The 18,518-nt window shown below is 40.6% G+C and overlaps 1 protein-coding gene across 18 annotated transcripts in view; it reads left to right on the forward strand.

Annotated features, from left to right (window-relative positions):
- Positions 1-1,225: 1,225 nt before the first annotated feature.
- The window catches only part of ptprk (protein tyrosine phosphatase receptor type K), an 82,946-nt gene continuing 65,653 nt past the window's right edge, over positions 1,226-18,518 (forward strand). For all 18 annotated transcript variants that reach the window (XM_028398145.1, XM_028398150.1, XM_028398153.1 and 15 more), the window contains exon 1: positions 1,226-1,530. In XM_028398145.1, coding sequence (XP_028253946.1) covers positions 1,452-1,530 — 79 coding nt within the window. In that variant the 5' untranslated portion in view covers positions 1,226-1,451. The remainder of the gene's footprint in view (positions 1,531-18,518) is intronic.

An 18,518-nucleotide genomic window follows, 5' to 3' on the forward strand; every position in this document is an offset into this window, starting at 1 on the left:
GTACAAACTTCTGCAATCTATATTGCACATATTTCTGTATGCACTGACTAATATATAATATAGTGGGATTATCTACACTTGGGTGGAGTTAAAGGTGCACGGTTTAGTGAAAAAATGACTTTCCAGTGGAAAACTGCAGCACATAGTTTTCATATTAAACATCCCCCTGGCTAGATAGATTTTATGTGAGTTCAGAATTGCAAAATTCTGCCACCAGCACACAATTGCTTGTAGAAGTGCCAAGCCAACTGACTTGAGTGTAACCTACCTGCACCTGGAAAAAACAAAAGTTATGTTGACTGTGTGGGAGTTTGTTGGATGATGTACAAAAAAAACGGCATGATGGTAGTAGACACTGCAGTCTGCAGGACATTCTGATCAATCAATGGTACCTGCAAAAGAAGGAAAATACCACCAACCTGATCATCCGCCTTCACCTTCCAGATCTCATCACAGCAGATGGAGTAAGTTGCAGTTGTTGTGCCAAAGACGCTGGAGTGGAGCAGTTTCTAATCAGCATCAGAAAACTTTTCTGTGAGAACATTAGATAGATATTAACTTTATTAATCCCCGTGGGGAAATTAAGTTGTAGCAGCAGCATATCAAAAAACTAAATAAATACAATAAACACAGCAAAAACTCTTATATACACATACACGCACATGGCAGCAACAAAAGAAGAAGAAAATGTACATACACACACACATAAAGCAGATCAAAGAAGATAAGAAGCATAAAAACACAGTTAATGTAACTGAGTAGTTTGAAATGCACCTGTGATGATGCTTTAGTCCGAGTTAGTGAGCACAGCTCTGACAGTCACAGATGAGTTATACAGTCTGATGGCGGACGGCATATATTGCCAAATAAATTTTTTTTTAAAGAGCAGATAATGAATTTTATTTTTTCCCCATTTTATTACAATCTATTCTATATAATATGTCCTAAATATTGTAGTGACATATACCTGTGTATTTATGTGTATTTACTGTATTTATTGTCACTTTGTAAACTGCTGCTTTAAACACCTAATTTCCCTACTAAAGTTAATCTCAATCAAACTAGAGTGAAATAATTCTAATAGGTTGTAACAGTGTTCAGCACGCTCACAGTAAAATACAAGTTGTACTATTCAGTCAGTCTACCTTGTGACGTGACGTCACGCAGTGTCTCTGCTGAGCTCGAGCTTCCTCTCTCTCTCTCTCTCTCTCACTATCGCTCGCGCTCCCTCACTCCGCGTGAAACAAAGTGTAGTGTCCGCGAGAGCCCGTAGGAAGCGAAAAGAGAGAAACCGGAGAAAGGAGAGAATGGAGCGGCTGAATCCACCACTACAGCAGGAATAATAACCCACTGACACAGAGACGTGAAGAAAGCTGAAGCACGGAGGAAGAAAACTTTTCTTTTCCGCTGGAAAAAACTACAGACTGTCTCTCGCGGCATCGGAGTGAAACATGGATACACTTTTCTCTGTACTCCCGGGACTCCTGCTTCTCCTCACTGTTGGAAACGCCTCCGGTCAAATACCGACAGGTAAGACGAACAAAAACCAACTAGACACACCAGACAGCTCGGAGTTTATGTGGTGTGTTTGTGAGATGAAAGAAAAGTTTAGACGACATTTTCCTCTTTGGTGAAAGCGCGAGAATTCCTGACAGGTGTGTTTAGGTGTTGGGGGAAAAGTTCGCCTCCGTGTGTCGTGTCTGTTTGGTCGCTCTTACGCTGTTTTCTGGGCACTTTTAATGAGCAAAGATGATTTCGTGAGTGGTGAAAGGTGCCGTGCTCCTTTAGTTGCACATTTAAGACTGCGTGACATTGTCCGCACTTGTTTGAATCCAGCCTGTTTGCCAAGTAGGCTGCGCTTACTGGCACAGTCTGACTCAGAGCGTGAATTATGAACTCTTATCGCACACACTAAGTTGGAGTATTTTAAGACCGGACACTTTCTTAACAAATGTCCGACTCCTCAGTTCGTGTGCACATTTTCGAGCCGGCTTTTGTAGCTTTTGCACAGACTTGCCGGTTGTTACTACGTGTAAGCAGAGCTTGTGTGGACAGTGTGCGGAACAAACAGCGCATGAATGGAGTAAAAAGTTACAGAGATCGCTGTGTTTGTTACAGCGTTGCTGCGCTTTGTACCGCTGCAGTGTTTATTTAATTGTACTTAAATTCATACACTGTATAATCACTGTCATCTGCGGTGTTTGCAATTCTTTTTACACCAGCCATCCGTTTACCAGCGCCGTGAGATTATCGCTCTTTGCGAACTAAATGACCCTGTTCTTCTCCAACTTTATTCGCGCTGCAATGCAATAAAAACTAATGGTTAGGAATATATAGCCTGGACGCAGATCGCCTGTTGATAAAGGGATTATTGCTTTTACACTGGAGGAGAAGAAAGAACCCTTTTCTCGCCCACAGAATGCGTGGGAGATCTGTGATGGTGTATGTATGGAGTTAGATGTGATTTTAATGGACTGAAACACAAACTCTGAATAGTTTAAGTGAAACTACATACACGCGTGTGTGTGACTATTGTTTAGTGGGAAGTGACCGTGACATTAAACTCTTCCCACTCGCACTGTCCGATCGGACACAGAGGAAACAGTTGTGCAGCTCTCCGGCTGTGCGCGCAGGCAAGCTCTCCACACAGTACCTGCATGTGTCTGCGTGGCCGCTGCGCGTTTTATTTCCGCACCAAGCAGCTTCCCAGCTCCGATCAGGAGAGAGACCACACTGCTGTGTGCAGGCTGACCTCCAAGATAAAATCAAAGAAAAGAGTAGAATTGTACCCAAGGACACAATGCGCACCAGTTACGTTTTAGAAATGAGCAGGCTTGGTGCAAAAAAAAAATCCTGTTAATGATTTGCATTGCAATTACTTATTAATTCCAACTTCATCTGAGAACGTTTAATTGCCCCCACCCCTCTTCTTCTCCCCCACCCTACAGCTCATAACACCCCCCCCCTCCCTCCCTGTTGTGGCCATTTGGTACTCTGGGTAACAAATGCGTGGAATTTCTTTGAGGCCTCTTTGGGAATTTGAGTGCTGTTAATTTGCAAGTAAATACGAGTGACTGGATGCTGCCGTACAGAGTACAGGGAGGTGGACTGTCGTTAGGCTAAAAAGGCGGGCTGGTGCTGCAGGAAAAAAACCTGCAATTATATGCATTTTCACTTTTTAGTCATATTTTTTTTATGCATTTTTAAAGCTTAACACACAACATTTAGGTTCTCATCACAACAAGACCTTGCATTTTGTTCAAATGCACAGGTTAGATTTGACCTGACTGCAGTTATTGCAACAAGGCTGATGGGGTTAATGGGCAGATAACTAATACAACCAGTATGAGGTGCAGAGAAAAATGGTAATTAATAGATCATAAGCCAGTATGTGTGCATCACTGACAAGGACAAGAACTGTCAGGGATTTAAACAGTCATCACACATTTACAAAAAAAGTCATTTTGAGTCCTTGCTAAGATGTCTTTTCTCTAAATTTGTCTCATTTCTGTCTTTATCTCATCCAGTTTCCAATTAGAAAATGAAACTATAATTTAAGCATTTATATAAATCTGTCCTTATCAGGCCGCTTTGTACAAGTTTGTTTTGGCTAATCACTTACAAAGTCAGTGTAATATATATGAACGAGCACTGTGTCTTGCTGCCTTTACAAAGTCAATAACTGAGTTTATGCAAATTTGACAACTTTCTAAATCTGTCTCCTCTCTGATCGAGTTATGACACACATTCCAGACGTCTTTAATCTTAATGAAGTGAAATAATTGTTTTCCATCAGTGTCTCCAGACGAATTAGAAGTCTGCCGCTGCCACTGAACACAACATCTGAGCTGGTCTAATTATAATTTTAAATTATTTTAGTATTTTGAACATTAGAACCAAGTTGGTTTAATTATAATTACTTTTCCGCCCCATTTAGAAGATGAAATAAAATGTTGGGTTTTAATAGAGAAAGGCGAACATAAAATGGAGTGATAGTGAGAAAGGGGAGAGGAGGAGGGGAGAAAAAAAACAAGAAACCAATGGTTTCTGGCCGTGGGCATCTTCTCCACTCAAGAGACTGTGAAAACGGCAGGAGGGAGTGTGTGTTTGAATCACTGTGGGTCCGTCATGTTTGTGTGTGTGTGTGGCAAAATGTGTGTGTGTCAACTCCTGTGTTTTGCTGTCACTTAAAGAAAAAGAGGGAGGCCAATGCTTTTAAGCCCTCCGGAGTACAGTGCTATAAAGGCGAGCGTCTGAAATGTTTGTCTCTCATTTACATTCATGTGTCTTCTTATTCTACTATTGCCATGTAAAATGGCGGCAAATCAAAGGCAGTTTTATTTATTTTTTTTTTTGTTAAAAGTAATGCTTTAGCCTGCAGTCCTTCAGATCCATCCTAATGTCTTCTCCCCAAATCAAAGGTCCCTTTGCGAGTCAGTCTGTTTCTACGGATTTCAGCTTAGGGATAGAGTTAAAAAAAATCCATCTCTTTGAAAATACTGGCTCATTTCTTCAGCTGTTTGGGGATGAAGTCCGTAAAATGTAATTAATCTGTTGAGAGAATTCATTAGCTAATCCCTCATTATACCGCGTGCATGTGTGTATGAATGAATTTAAGTGCTTGTGTTGGAAAATGGATTAGCGACACGTAGCGGCAGTGCAACCTTGCCTCTTAGAGTAAAGAGGAAAGAAGGGGACTGAGAACATGACATGACTGACAGGTTCTTCTCTGACTGGCTGTCACAGCACCCAATAATGCCCGTTTCACCCTGGTAGAATTAGCATGTTTTAACCATTTGTTTCAGATTTTGCTTGATGTAGACATTTTTAAAAGGACGTAACAAATTTAATTATTAAACGAGCGCCTATGGCTGCACCTGATAAATGATGACATTTGAATACTCATTCTTTTGCCCCTGAGTGGCCCTGAGTCCTAAAAGTGTCTCAAAAGCAATAAAGTTAGTATTTTTAAGAGGTTGCTGTGGTGTGCCATTTGTTTGTTTATGTTTTGTTGAAAGCACCTCTAAATGTTACTTTCCTCTTGAAATTGTGTATTGAGAATCATTAGGCTGCTGGTGTGTTGAGAAAAGATGGCACAAAGATTGTGTTTTTATTGTGTCTTTATGGCGTGACACCTGTGTCAGAGAGGTTCAGCACATTTTACAGGGCAAACTTCTGCAACAAGCTTCTCCACCATTTTCTTGGCTACCATTGTGGCCAGTCCTGGCCTGTTCTCTGGACTTACATGCACTCATGTACACACAACGCTATGCTCCACGAGCACATCATTTCATTTAAGAACTCCTTCTGTTTTCCAGATGAAGTCTGGATTAAACTGTAGAAACCCTGACAAATCATCAGTCAAGCAAACAGGCAGTGAACCCTAGAAAGTGATAAACTTCTATTAGAAATAAAGAGAGGCAGCAGATCCCAAACAAATCCAGAATCCCTGAAACATCACATCCCTGATGAGTGATGATACCAGTCCAGTATCATCAATCTCTGCTCTGCCCTGTTTGGCTCTGGTCACAGCTGTTGGTACAAGGGGGCCTTGGAAAATGCTGCTGCTTTACACACACACACACCCAGATGCACACCGTTTACACATGGCTGCCTAATGACAGATTAAGTAATCAACACTCACAACTGATTAATTACATTTTGGTGTGCACGCACATACACTCACAAACACATACATGCACTTATACACACTTACACATACAGACAGGTGTACCAATGTACAATGTGTGTGTGTAAGGGAGTGAGAGATTGAGAGAAGTGGTGACAGGTGAGGTAGATTATTTTTAGTGTGACCCAAAGGGTTAGTTAAAGTGGAGGCTAAAGGTTGAGGTCAGACATGTGTTGGATAAAGGTTAATGTTTGACTTTGGGAATTGTCTGTAGTGTTGTTTACATTAACTGTTGAAAGCCTGTGGATGAGCCCAGTACTTGCTGATTTAGTCCCATTACTGCAGGTTGTGAGCCATTTTTGGCTTTTTAATTTTTTACATTTAATACTGATTTTTTTTGTTTAGATTGGGTTATATTTTCTGATGGAACAGACATGATGGTTCAAGCACCATCTAATAGCTGAAGCCTTTAATATGCAGCATATTTCTTGTATTTGTGAACCTGTGCATGCTTTCTAATCTAACTCTGTTTTATTATTCTCTGCTTTGCTTCTATTGGACGCAGCTCACATGGGGCGCTCTGAGAAGGGTGAGTTACGTTTGGCCAGCTGAGAGCTGACTTTCATCATGTGTAGTACTGTCATAATTATTTCATATAGTCTTTACCTTAACATGATGGTCCTGTCCCATGGTATCGACATCCATTGTAGTGATTTTTATTTGTTTTTTTCCATTAATTTTCATGTCATTTATTAGCTGCAGCGTCCTTACTAATGTCTTACATAAAAACACAACATCTTTTAACTTACAGTACACCTCATTAAGCCATTGTTAAAAGCTTTACCTCATGTCTGTAGTTATTTTGTTTCCTTACAATAATACAACACACATTTCACGGTTTAATTCAACTAACGAAACATTTGAAACAATAGTTTGTTGCTGCCTGTCTTTGTGACTGCCAAGCTGGCTGTCAGTTAATCTATTTACCATTTGTCTTGTGTATGTCTCCCTTCCTGTCTTCGTCGGTCTGCGTAGTTAGACAGCTGTCGGGTGGTTTGAAGTTTCCAGGTGCTGTTTGTTTAGTTGAGCCTGGTCTTTTAATAAAGGACTCTGAATAACTTTGTTCCTTCAGTAGAAGAAGTAGCTGAACACACCTCTTCTCTTCTCTTCTCTTCTCTTCTCTTCTCTTCTCTTCTCTTCTCTTCTCTTCTCTTCTCTTCTCTTCTCTTCTCTTCTCTTCTCTTCTCTTCTCTTCTCTTTCTGTCACACACAGCTGATGGAGGTTAATGAGGGAGTTGTTTTTTTGTTGTGAAAGTGACAACTTAGTAAAATACACCACAGACTCTCCTCACACTGCTTCGACAGACAGAGAGATCGCTGTGTAACTGCAGTCTGGTGTCCCACAAGGCTTTGCTATGACAAAATCAAAGCAAGTACATGCATATTTGTATTTATTAAAATCAAAGGAAGAAAAAAAACTCTTTTTACACAAATCCACATTCTTCTTCATAGTTAAAAGGGACATAGGATTCAGAGTGCTATCTTCCAAAACACACATTTTCAATACAAAAATAATGGAGACCTAATGAAAGCTCAGCAGAGCAGAAATACTGTCAATTCATATTAAGCAGGACAGATTCTTGAAAATGGTTTTGGCAGGTTCTACATCTGCTCTCACTAATTCCAGTAGATTTCACTCAGCTCAGCCCCTGAGAGGATTTTTGTTAGTAGTTTGAATGCTCTGAGTTCTTTGTTGATATGATATGATGTTGCTTGATTATAAAGGGTGTCACTTCTGTGTAAAGCTTAAGGCTCAACCACAACTTTATATATAACTGACCCTACTAGGTGCCAGCCTCAGGGCAATAACCTTACAGGAAATCTGCTGTTTCTCTTGTGTACTGCTTATCTCTGTCTGTCCTGCAAATATTTGACAATACTGCTGTACCCAAACCCATGAATGTTGACGAATTTCAGGGGCTCATAGCTAAAGAGTAACCTAATAGGCATGTCACCTAACATTAATTTCTTTTCAGCTTCTCTCCCTCTCTTCTCTCTGAGAGTTTCAATCAGAAGATGATCCATTGGTTGACTTTTCTGGATTATTTTTGTAACCTTTAAAGCTTTTCGAGGGGTCATACTGTCCATAAAATGTGTTCTGTTTGGTTTTTTGTACTTCAGGTAGCAGTCTATATTTTGAGTAAACATGACAACCCAACCATATGTATGCATATGTTAGCCTTCAGGTGCACTAAAGGGGGCTGTGCGTGTAGCTGTGGGCATTAGCTGTAGTGGTTTCCATTAGTCCAGTTAAGAAGACATCTGTCATGAAGCTGCAACACACACAAAAGTAGCCACAAGCAATCCATGAGCACTATACTATAGAAAGGCTTATTCCTGATCTGTGTGTTGTCTTATGATAAAATCCCTTGGGACATTGTACTCCACTCAGTCTCTATCAGCCATACAGCTAGTGTCTGAATATATATCCTGATTTTAAAGAGGATACTACTATTTCTGTCCTTACATTACTTTCCAATAATTCTCTCCCCCTGTATAAGCTGATTTTAGATCAGAAGTGGCAGAAAGCTTTCAAGATACATAAACCCTCCTGTGTGTGTGTGTATGTGTAAATCATGGGCTTACAGATAGATGACCAGTCCATTAAGATTATCATCTCCATCCCCAAGCATGCATCTTCACATCACCACACTGCTGTTCCTCTGTGCACAGATTTAAATCTTCTAGCGGATATTCCCAAGCTATCTTTTTCCTCCAAATGATGTTACACAGTGTTTTTCCCCCCTCAAATCTGCCTGTCTTCCATCCTAATCTGTCGTTTAGTGTGTCTGTCTGCTTGGCAGCTTGTGTGCATCCCTCCTTACTGCAGATGACTGCAGACACATGGTCAGACTGACAGTGATCGCACATACGCACCTACAGTCAATCACTCCAACAGACAGGCTGTGTGTGGGAGTCTGGGGACAGACATGTAAATGTTGAACATCTGTCTGTCTGTCAGTTTTCCGACTGGACCATCTCAGCCTTGATGTCTGAAGTCATGTAGTAGCAGTACATGTAGCATTGTGGTGCTTCTGAGACATCCTTCAGCTTAATTGTCAACTCCAAATCCAACTATGTTTGTCATATATATAATCAAATACTGTAGATGGGGGGCGATAATTGGATGATAAATGTGAATCATAAACCTTTAATGTCTCTGATTATCATGCAGTATCTTTCCCTTATCTGATTTAACTTGCCACTTTACTGGTAACGATATTCTACAGAGAGCTGAGCCCAAGGACACACAAATTAAATTAAACCAAAATGATGTAACATTTAATTAACCAAGGAATCAATATCAAATGAAATTACAGCACATTTGAATACTGGGTGGTTGTTCAAGCCATTATAGAAGACAAAATTACAAAGTTTGGTGAGGGCTTGCAGATTTTCTTCAGTAAATTGAACATTTGGAGGAATAGTTTTACAATCCAAAGCATTTGAGCTTTGTTCCATTTAGTAGTTGGTACATTTAATGGAAAAGAGATGGTTGCATGTTTTGTGCTAAAATATAAAGACTTATAAAAGTCTGAGCTCAGATTGAAATCGGTTAAAGTTAGTTTGTATCTCCTTAAGTTAAGTGCTACTAATAATGTGAGTCTTATTCCACTCCTGGAAATGTATGATGCTCTATACATTAGTGGACATTTGTGCATGTACCAGTAGGTGTCTTTCTTTTCTTCTAAAAAAAGTCGTGAGATATTGGTTTGATGGATCAGGGGAGGACACTTAGTGATTTTTAAGACCCAAACATTAAAACATGGGTTTTCTTCATTTTCTTAGAATGCCACGGTAGTGTGGACACTGGTCCTATAATCGTAGCCTCGGTGGTAAAATGATTCCTCCGGATATTCAGCTTGGAAAAGCAACTGCCCATATTATCTTCAGCTAAACTCTCAATGCTTTTTCACACAGAACAGGGACTGTAGAAACTGTACTCCTGTTCTTCTGCCATTGTAACACTTGAAGGGGGTTTTGTGCCCTTTGAGAAAGAGAAAATGATAACAATAACTAAAAACCTATGTACATTTTTATGTGGGGATTAGTGGCTCAGTGGTTTAACAGGGGTGTCAAATAACTGGAAGGTTGGTGGTTCAATCCCAACTTCTCCCTAGTCACTGTTGTGTGTCCTTGGGCGTGGCACTTTACCTGCATAGCCTCCAGTGTACTTACTGGTGTATGGCGCTCTTTTCTGGGCTGCCTTAAGCAATTTCCCCATTGTGAGACTAATAAAGGTTTAAAAAAATGTGGGCTTGAAAACCTGAAAAATCTGAACCTGAATCTGTAACCAAAGACTGCATACCTTTTAGGGTATTAAGAAGAGGTCACATATGCAAACATCACTGTGTGTTAGTGGCTCACATCAAAATTATGCAGCCCCACAAACAGCTAAAGCAGAGAGAGGGGCCATGGCTGCCTGCTGAGTTCAACTTCACAGCTACAAAGAGGCAACCTTTGAGATTTATATCAATGCATTCATAAAACTAAACAATAGTTTTCCACGGTTTTCCACGGATTGTAGGTTTAGAACACCCACTGAGACCGTAACTCCCCCGGGCACTTGTGTTTTTTTGAGCACAAGTGAGCAGCGATGAATCAAAGCATGTGGGAAAACCTGATCGTGAATTGTGCTCAGGAATTGGAGGGTTGTTTGGATGGTCACAAACACTGTGCCCCTTCCACTGGAAATGATAAGAAAGAGAAGGCAGAGCAGTGAAATTCCTGACACCGGACCTGCAAAGTTTTCCCTGCAAGGACTTTTATTGTTTATGTTTTTTGAGCTGATAGATAATATGCACTCCCCAGCAATGTTGAGACTCCGCTGTGTCTGGAGGATCAGTCAGTTTTGTTCAAACCGTTCTCCTCTTCTTTCCTCTCACTACTCCCTCTTTTTGCTCTAAACATATTCAAATAAGAGACTCCCTCCTTTCCTAACGGTTAGTTTACCTCCTTCTCCTCTTCCAATCCTCCTCCCTCCCTCCATTGGAATTTATGGCCCACTAACCTAAACAGAGTAACACAGCGTTTATCAACCCCCCCCCCCCACTCTTCTCATGTACTCCCCAATCCCCCTCTCTCTCCCCCCGTTGTCTTCCTTCTACTCTCACTCCCCCACCTCTAATGCGCCTTCTTTTTCCTCCCCCCTCCTCCCATGTTTCTCCAGTTTCCATGTTTCCCCCACAACAAGAGCAAGGGTGGGATTCTTAAAACCAGACTGAATGGTGTTGGATTACAGGGATAACGTGTGTGTTCTATTTAAGGTGGATATTGGATTGTTAAAAGTAGTTACACTGCTAATATGAAAACAATACAGTACCTTTAGAGTAAGTTAACACCATGTTGGAGTCTAATCAGTGTCACGACCTGAGTTTAGTTGCACATGAATATAATAACTTTCTATAAACTGATAAAAGAAACAATAATAATGTGGACTAACACTTCAAGAAGTTAAAATGATGCTGCTTTTTTCATAGTATGTGTACAGATTTAGGTCTTTCAGCAGTGTACTGATGATGTATGACACAAAAAAACACAAATTACAGTGTTGGCTTTCTTAACAGGTTTGTCTGCATTAAAATTACTGAATTTGTATCTAGTGTCAACTTGGCTATGCACCGAAAGGAGAATTAAAGGTACCTCTGCCATTTTCAGCTAATGTCACCTAATATAGCTGCCAACACAAACACTGATTTATCTGTATGTTTTGTCTGATAGCTGTAAAGTATGAATTCTTCTCTACAATGTCAAGCTGGTACAAAACATTCTCACGCATTTGTCTCAACCTCATGTCAAGGTCTCTCGCTCTTTCTTTCACATTCTCTGCCCTACCACCCTTTCTTACTTGCTTTCTGGAATGCCTTTGTTAGTGTTTTCTTTCTGCTCTGTTTTCAGTTTCACACAAACACAAACTCAAACTCAAAATATAAGTCTTTGTAGAAGAAACTGTCTCTTTGTATTTAGTGGTTAGGTTAACTGTCACTATGTCCGTGTTCGACCAAAGGTAAATAAAGTGTGTGTGTGTGAGTGTGTGTGTGTGAGCAAGCGAGCTGTCTTGTTGGAGTAACGGTTAGCAGATACAGCACTACCTCCTCATGACACAAACTGTCTCTTGCACTCAGTTTCAGAGACACAGACACACACACATGCACACAATACTACCTTAACACACAGCGTCACTCTGTCTTGTAGGGTTAGTCCCTCACTACAAAGTGAGCCGCATGAAGTTAAGTACAGGTTTGAAGTAGACCTACAGCTGTTGGTGTGTGTTGAGCTCTGAATAGGGGATGTTTTTGTACTTTTCTGTTGATTTAATTCACTTATTCAAAGATAGTACATACATTAGACACAAGAGAGAAGTGTTAAACTTATGTGTCTCCAGTGTTGCACAGTCATATTTAAGGTGTTAGCTTTAGTATTATCTGTTACTGACATTATTGAATGCTGTGCTAAATGTCATATTACCATGATCACTGTATAGACACAAAGATGTATTGTGTTTAAAAAAAATCACTCGTCCACTGGTCTGACACAACTGCATGAGGGTGCATGCAAACACTTTCAATCACCCTCATATTTGACTCTTATGGTCATTTTTTTCTGACAGGCTGTTATATTATGTGATTTCTACAAAAACATTTTTATGTGAAACATTCTGCAAAAGTATTGGCAGTGCCCCATATACCACATTTCCCTATGTATGACATGCAGTAACTACACTTTAACCACTTCTTTACACTTGTTGCAACTTTGCCTTTGAGCAAAGTGCTTATCCTCCAAATGATCTTGTGGCACTGCTGCAGTGGTCACCAGTGAACACCATAATTACAACTCATAGGTGTGTAACAGCAGTGTGGCTACAAAACTGCATGTCTGCTCAACACAGCTATTCCCTGGATAAATAAAGGTTAAAGTCAAGCCATGAGCTCACTCTCTTCATCTAAGGCTTGCTCTCTAGCACACCTCCCCCATACACACAGACACTCACGCACGGACTCACACTCCAGAAACTTACATACCACTGGACAGAGTGAGAGAGCACAGTCACATGTGGTTTCGGTTAGCCGCACTTTCCCCTCACATTGGCCTCAAACTAACCACTTGTACTTTACCATGGTCAAGTACATGTGTATATCTCCCATTCATCGTATGCTGCTGTGTGTTTGCTTGTAAATCTGCCTGTCTCCACGTGTGTCTGCATTTAGGTTGTGTGTGTGTACATGTCCCAGCCTAAGGCAGAGTCAAGTAGAACAGTGAATCAAGGTTAGTGGTCCAGAGAGAGCAAGAGAGACTGAAAGAGGGGAAGAGGGACTTTAATTGAGGCAGCAGAAGTGGGAGAGGGACTGAAGGAAGGAGAAGAAGGAGAGCTGTTCTTATGAATTCAGTTCAGCATTAAATTATGTCAAACAGTGATCATGTTGAGCTGTTGATGTTGAAGCTTATCAATGTGTGGACTTAATAAAACAGGTCGTGGCAGGGATTTTATTTCATGTAGGCTTATCAGAATAATCTGCTATCAGAGGATCTATTGTCTGGATGTTGGCTCAGCAGATATAAATGAATTGACTTGTACTTGTATAACAGCTATTCAACAAGTGGGGAAGATATATATGTGTTAAAATACCAAAGCAAATTAGGTTAGCACTGTTGCCTCACAGGAAGAAGGTTACTGGTTACTGGGGCCGTTCTCTCTGTTCCTTCCACATTCTTAAGATGTGCTTGTTAGGTTAATTGGTGACTCTAAATTGCCCGTAGGTGTGAGTGTGGGTAGGTGTTTGTCTGTGTATGTTAGCCATGCGACTTATTCAAACGTGCCTCTACCCTGGACAAGCTGCTTCAGATGATGGATGGATGGATGGAAGTTATCCATATTCCCAGAATGTGCTTTTCAGCTTAAAAAAAAACAAAAATTCTACCATAGAGCATTGTCATTTTTCCTAGGACCATGGATGGAAAACGAGTCAGGAAAACCAATTTGGCTGGTTTTGGTTTTCAGTCACCTGGGGGCGGGGCTTATCCCCTTTTACTATCAGATATCAGATATTTTATGGCAACTTGGACCAAACCACAAAGTTTAAATGTGTGAAACTGTAAAATAAGATAATATTGGATTAACTGGATCCTGAGCAATGGAAAATATTTGTTGGATGACTGTAGACCAGAGAGACTGAACATGTAGAGTGGTACCACACTGTGCTCAAGTTCTCCCGGGATTCCAGCGAACATGATTCACATTAATCATATTGCCTAATGTTGTTAACAACCAACGCATCCCAGTACGGTGCAGAACCTCCACCCACATGTGAGAGAACAAAATTCTTTCTGAATGACACAAAGAGTGGGCTTAACAGGTTTTTACTGTTGTTAACTCTGCCCGTTCTGAAGTGAATTGTAAATCAATTTTTTTTGGCTGCCATGATATCAATTTGGTGTATTATTGCAATATAATGAAGCAGCCCAATACTCTGACGCTAGTGTAATCTATCTTGGGAGCATGATAGCATTTCCCCTAATACAATTCAGAAAGCTTTTCTGTTGTCTTAAATATCTTTTGCTGTATCTACAGCCGTTTCTGATTTGTAGAGCTGAAACATTACTTTGCTAAAATAATTTCGATTATTAATTTAAGATCTTACTGTGAAGTGTGGCAGTTCATTTCTACTCTGCTAATGTATTGAATCAGATCACCTGAAAATCACGAGACTTGTAAAAATGGAAATTGAATCCCATGATAACGAGTATCAACCATAACTGACATGTATGTTTTTATGGCTGTTAACCTTGGAAAGCTGTGATTTCTTACTGTTTGCTTAGATGTAATGTGACAAATGGTTAAAAGATGCAGATATATAGACCTGCTTTTTTGAGATAAGACATGATGATTGTCCTAAATTTCAGCCTTTTCCCTCGGTTCAATAAAGTCAATGAAAACAGATTCTAAAAACAGGGATGGAAAATGATGGCTGGTTGATAAGAAGCTGTTTAAATGTACATTACCGTGCTTTTACTGGGGTTTACACAGACTTGGGCCACAATCTTCTCAAAATGGCAGAGAATGAAATGGGACTAAATGATACATAGAAGTGGGCAGAGAAAAGTGTGAGTGGGAGAGGGAGCAAAAGCTGTTTGAAGTATGATAAGGAACTACACAAAAACAGAGCAAACCAGAGCGGGCTGACACAACAAACACTTGCAGCTGTGCTCTTTCATTTCTTACCTCCTCCATATCTGCTGATAACAGTGAGAGACTGAAGGGAGGGAGTGAAAGCTATGCTAGTTTGATAGGATGCAGGTCTTGGATTTTCTTTGTCTGGTTTTGTTCTGTAGACAAGTTTTTTTCCCCTTCTCATACGTCTCTGCAGTGCTCAAACATATCACTGCTACCATGTGGAAGAAGGACCAAAACCATTATTGTGTGACTAAAGTTAGGCTGCTCTGTTAATCCATTTTCTCATAGATGGACTTTGTTCTGTGTTCTCGTGTGTGTATGTGTGTGTTTACATTACTAACTGGCTGGAATCCTGTGCAGAGATTGGTAGGTTTCTGCTCTGAAATCAGCCTGTTTGTCTTTCAGTGGCCTGTTTCACATTCTTAGCCTTTCAGTTGGAGCTTTTTCTGTTTAGCCAGAGGAAAATGACTTCAGTCAGTCAGCTCATTACCCAGAGTGATTAAAACCTTTACCATGCAAAACCACATTTGAAGTTCACCTAGGCTAAAATTTAAAAATGATGAAATTGTAAAAAAAAAAGATGATGATCCACCACCTACCATCAGAGGTGGATGACTGAGAATCTTCATCAACACGTGAGTCAGTTACATTCTCTCACATGTCCAGCAGAATCAAACATACCTTGCAGAGACTCAGACAAGCTTCAGATGTGTTATCAGTCATTATAAAAAAGAAATTAATACATCGTTTTCTGCGCATTGCCGGCCTCTCTGCTCCTCCTGTCTGCCATTACTTTCCTTCATATATTCTGTGGCTCATTATGCTGATTAGTCAACTTTCACTGACACAAACTTGTCACACCTCATTACTGACTGTATACACACACACACACAGTTTTCAGTCAGTGGACTAGCATCACTGCTTAATGTGGTGAGGAGGGATGCAGCACAATCAAGTATAAGTCTCTCTATGGGGGGACAACGACTGACTGAAGCATGTTTTAATGTTGTTTATGTAACAGGAGGGCATATATTATTCATTACTTTTGACAAAGTGAGAGACACAAAGTAGTCCATCATTGTCATATGTGTTTTTTGGGCTACTTTACACCTCCACTTCACAATATCTTAGTGGATTACCACGCGCTCCTCATTTTATACAACTGTCAGGACTTCACTGGAAAAATATGTGATGCCTAATGAGAAAAAATGTATGAAACCAATGAATTCCATGCATGAGTAAGTCTCCATGAGGTTTAAAGTTTGTGTGTATATAGGGGTGTGACTAATGACTGGTGAGTCTTGGAGAGTAACACACCGTATATATGTTGATGCTTAGTGGCAGATACAGTAGCACTGGCTTTGTGTGTGTGTTTATGGCAGGTAGTTAATTGCGCGAATGTTTGTTCATATTTGTTTTGACGAGCGCGCATACTGACCACAGCCCTGACAGGCAGGTCTTAATTAGTTGCCACGGCCACCGATGATGAGCCCTGACAGTAACTGTGGTGATGACAGAATCTCCTGCCTCGGAGCAGAGAGGCATGCTGGGACTGACACAGGGTCTACTCAGTCATCATACGGAGTGTTTGTGTATTGTGTGTGCGTATATAAAAAGTTCAGACTGAAGAAAATGAGACAGTTTGTCAGTTAGTTCCTTGTTAGTCAGTCAGTGAATTCATCAGTGCGGAAAGGATTAACTGAGCCTCAAATAAAAAACACTTTTGAAACATGGTGAAACTAGGAAATTGCCTGGTGATTTCCAATCTGTAGGTGTGAAGATGGAATGACTTCAATCATCACTGTATTCATCCCCGTCTTTGTCCCCTCTCCACCTCATCCTTCTTTTACTTGATTCATCCCAGGAGGCAGCAGCAGGCCAAACAGATTATGTAGTGAATATTGCAAAGTGTGTTAACAGCATGTCACAACAGATCCACAGAGAGATGGTCAGCTGTACAAAGAAGTGATTTATGTTAGAAAACATGCTCTTCCCATCTTTACTAAACTCTCTGCACAAAATAGGAATTGAAAGCCAGTATGAAGGAGCAACAAAGTGAACAACATTTAATGCTGCTTAAGTGCTATAATTGCTGCATTCATTATGCATTCAGTGATTTCTATTGACCTAAATGACAGGCGAGAGACAAACAGAAGAGGAGAGGCAATTGCTGCACTCTGACACAGGACCAGCCTCATCTGATTATGTGTGTGTATGTTGGGGGTTTGCTGGTAGTGAACTCAGAGATGAATCTTAATGGCTATCATTTAACCTTTAACCCCAGTGCGTGCACACACACACACACACACACACACACACACACACACACACACTGGGAAGCACACAAACACAGAGCTAGTTTACTGGATGAGGCATGGAGTGGTGTGCAGAGTGCTGAGGATAGTAAGTGGAGTGTGTTTGTGTGTGTGTGTGTGTGTGCATGTTTGTGAGTGTTTCTGTGTGTGTGTTGAGTGGGAAAGGTTGATCGGGGTCAATAGGCACAATTTGTCTCTGAGAGCTTTGTGGGATCCACTTTTAGCAATAATGGTTCTGTGTATCCCCGAAAAGCAGTAGAACTTTGCAAGGTGCTTTGAAGTCCAGGTTTAAGTTTTAATTTGCCTTTTGAATAGATTATATAGATAGATAATAGATAAGCGAATATATCAATAAATGCTAGTGTCTTGAGTGTTTTTATTTATCCATAAGGTTTTTGTCAGGTTTATTTAGAAAATTCAAAAACGTATAACCTCATGTTCTGGAAGACTGAAGTGAGATAAGGAATCAAGAAGATTATAGCAACATTAAGGAATAACATCTGGGCTTACCTTTTCCTTCTAAATTCATTTAACTTACAAAAAACATGATTACAATAAATCACAGCTGCACCTCTGGTCACGTCCCCTTCAGTGTTGTTCCAGCAGGTGTTTCCAATCTATAGTCACAGGCAGCACACCTGCTTTGAGCCACAGGTTGATAAAGACAAATTAAACATGATGGGTTCATTTTAAAAAGTAATTCACAGATGTATAAAACTTATTAGTGTCGTCGCATCTCACGGAATTGGAAGAATGTCCAGTGCGAAGCTCCTTCTGCTTGTGTGCTGCTTTAAAAGTGAGAATGTTGTGTGCGGACCGCATGAATGCAGGAGAGCTGCCGAACTGTGGTTACATGATGCTAGTGGGTGGAATCTGTCATTTGTGTGTGTGTCCATCTGGTATGACCCCCTGTTCAACTCCTCCAGCACTGATGCACATATGGACCATGCACACACACACACATATAGGCACATACACACCCCATATGAGTGAACAGCTGAAGAAAAGTGCCCACCCTTCCACCCAGCCTCCCTCCTCCTTGATTTCTCCCCTCCTCCCTGCAGAGCCTCAGGACTCATCCAGGTGTCCACTTTCCTATGCTGGCTACTTTTGCTCCTTTTTCTGTGTTCTCCTTCTGCTTGCTGCTGTATCCATGTTTGAGAATTGTTGGACCACTGACAGATTCCTCACATCTTTGTGATGATTTAGTGGCCTCATAACAGAGATAAGGTTGCTGTTGCAACTATGGATGATTTTCATTTGCTAATTTTATTGGTTAATTATTTAAGCTGGAAAATGACACAATAGTGACAGCAATGCATTTCAGATTGCTTAAGGATCC

The sequence above is a fragment of the Parambassis ranga genome, chromosome 24 (assembly GCF_900634625.1).
Source record: "Parambassis ranga chromosome 24, fParRan2.1, whole genome shotgun sequence".
Lineage (NCBI taxonomy): Eukaryota > Metazoa > Chordata > Actinopteri > Ambassidae > Parambassis > Parambassis ranga.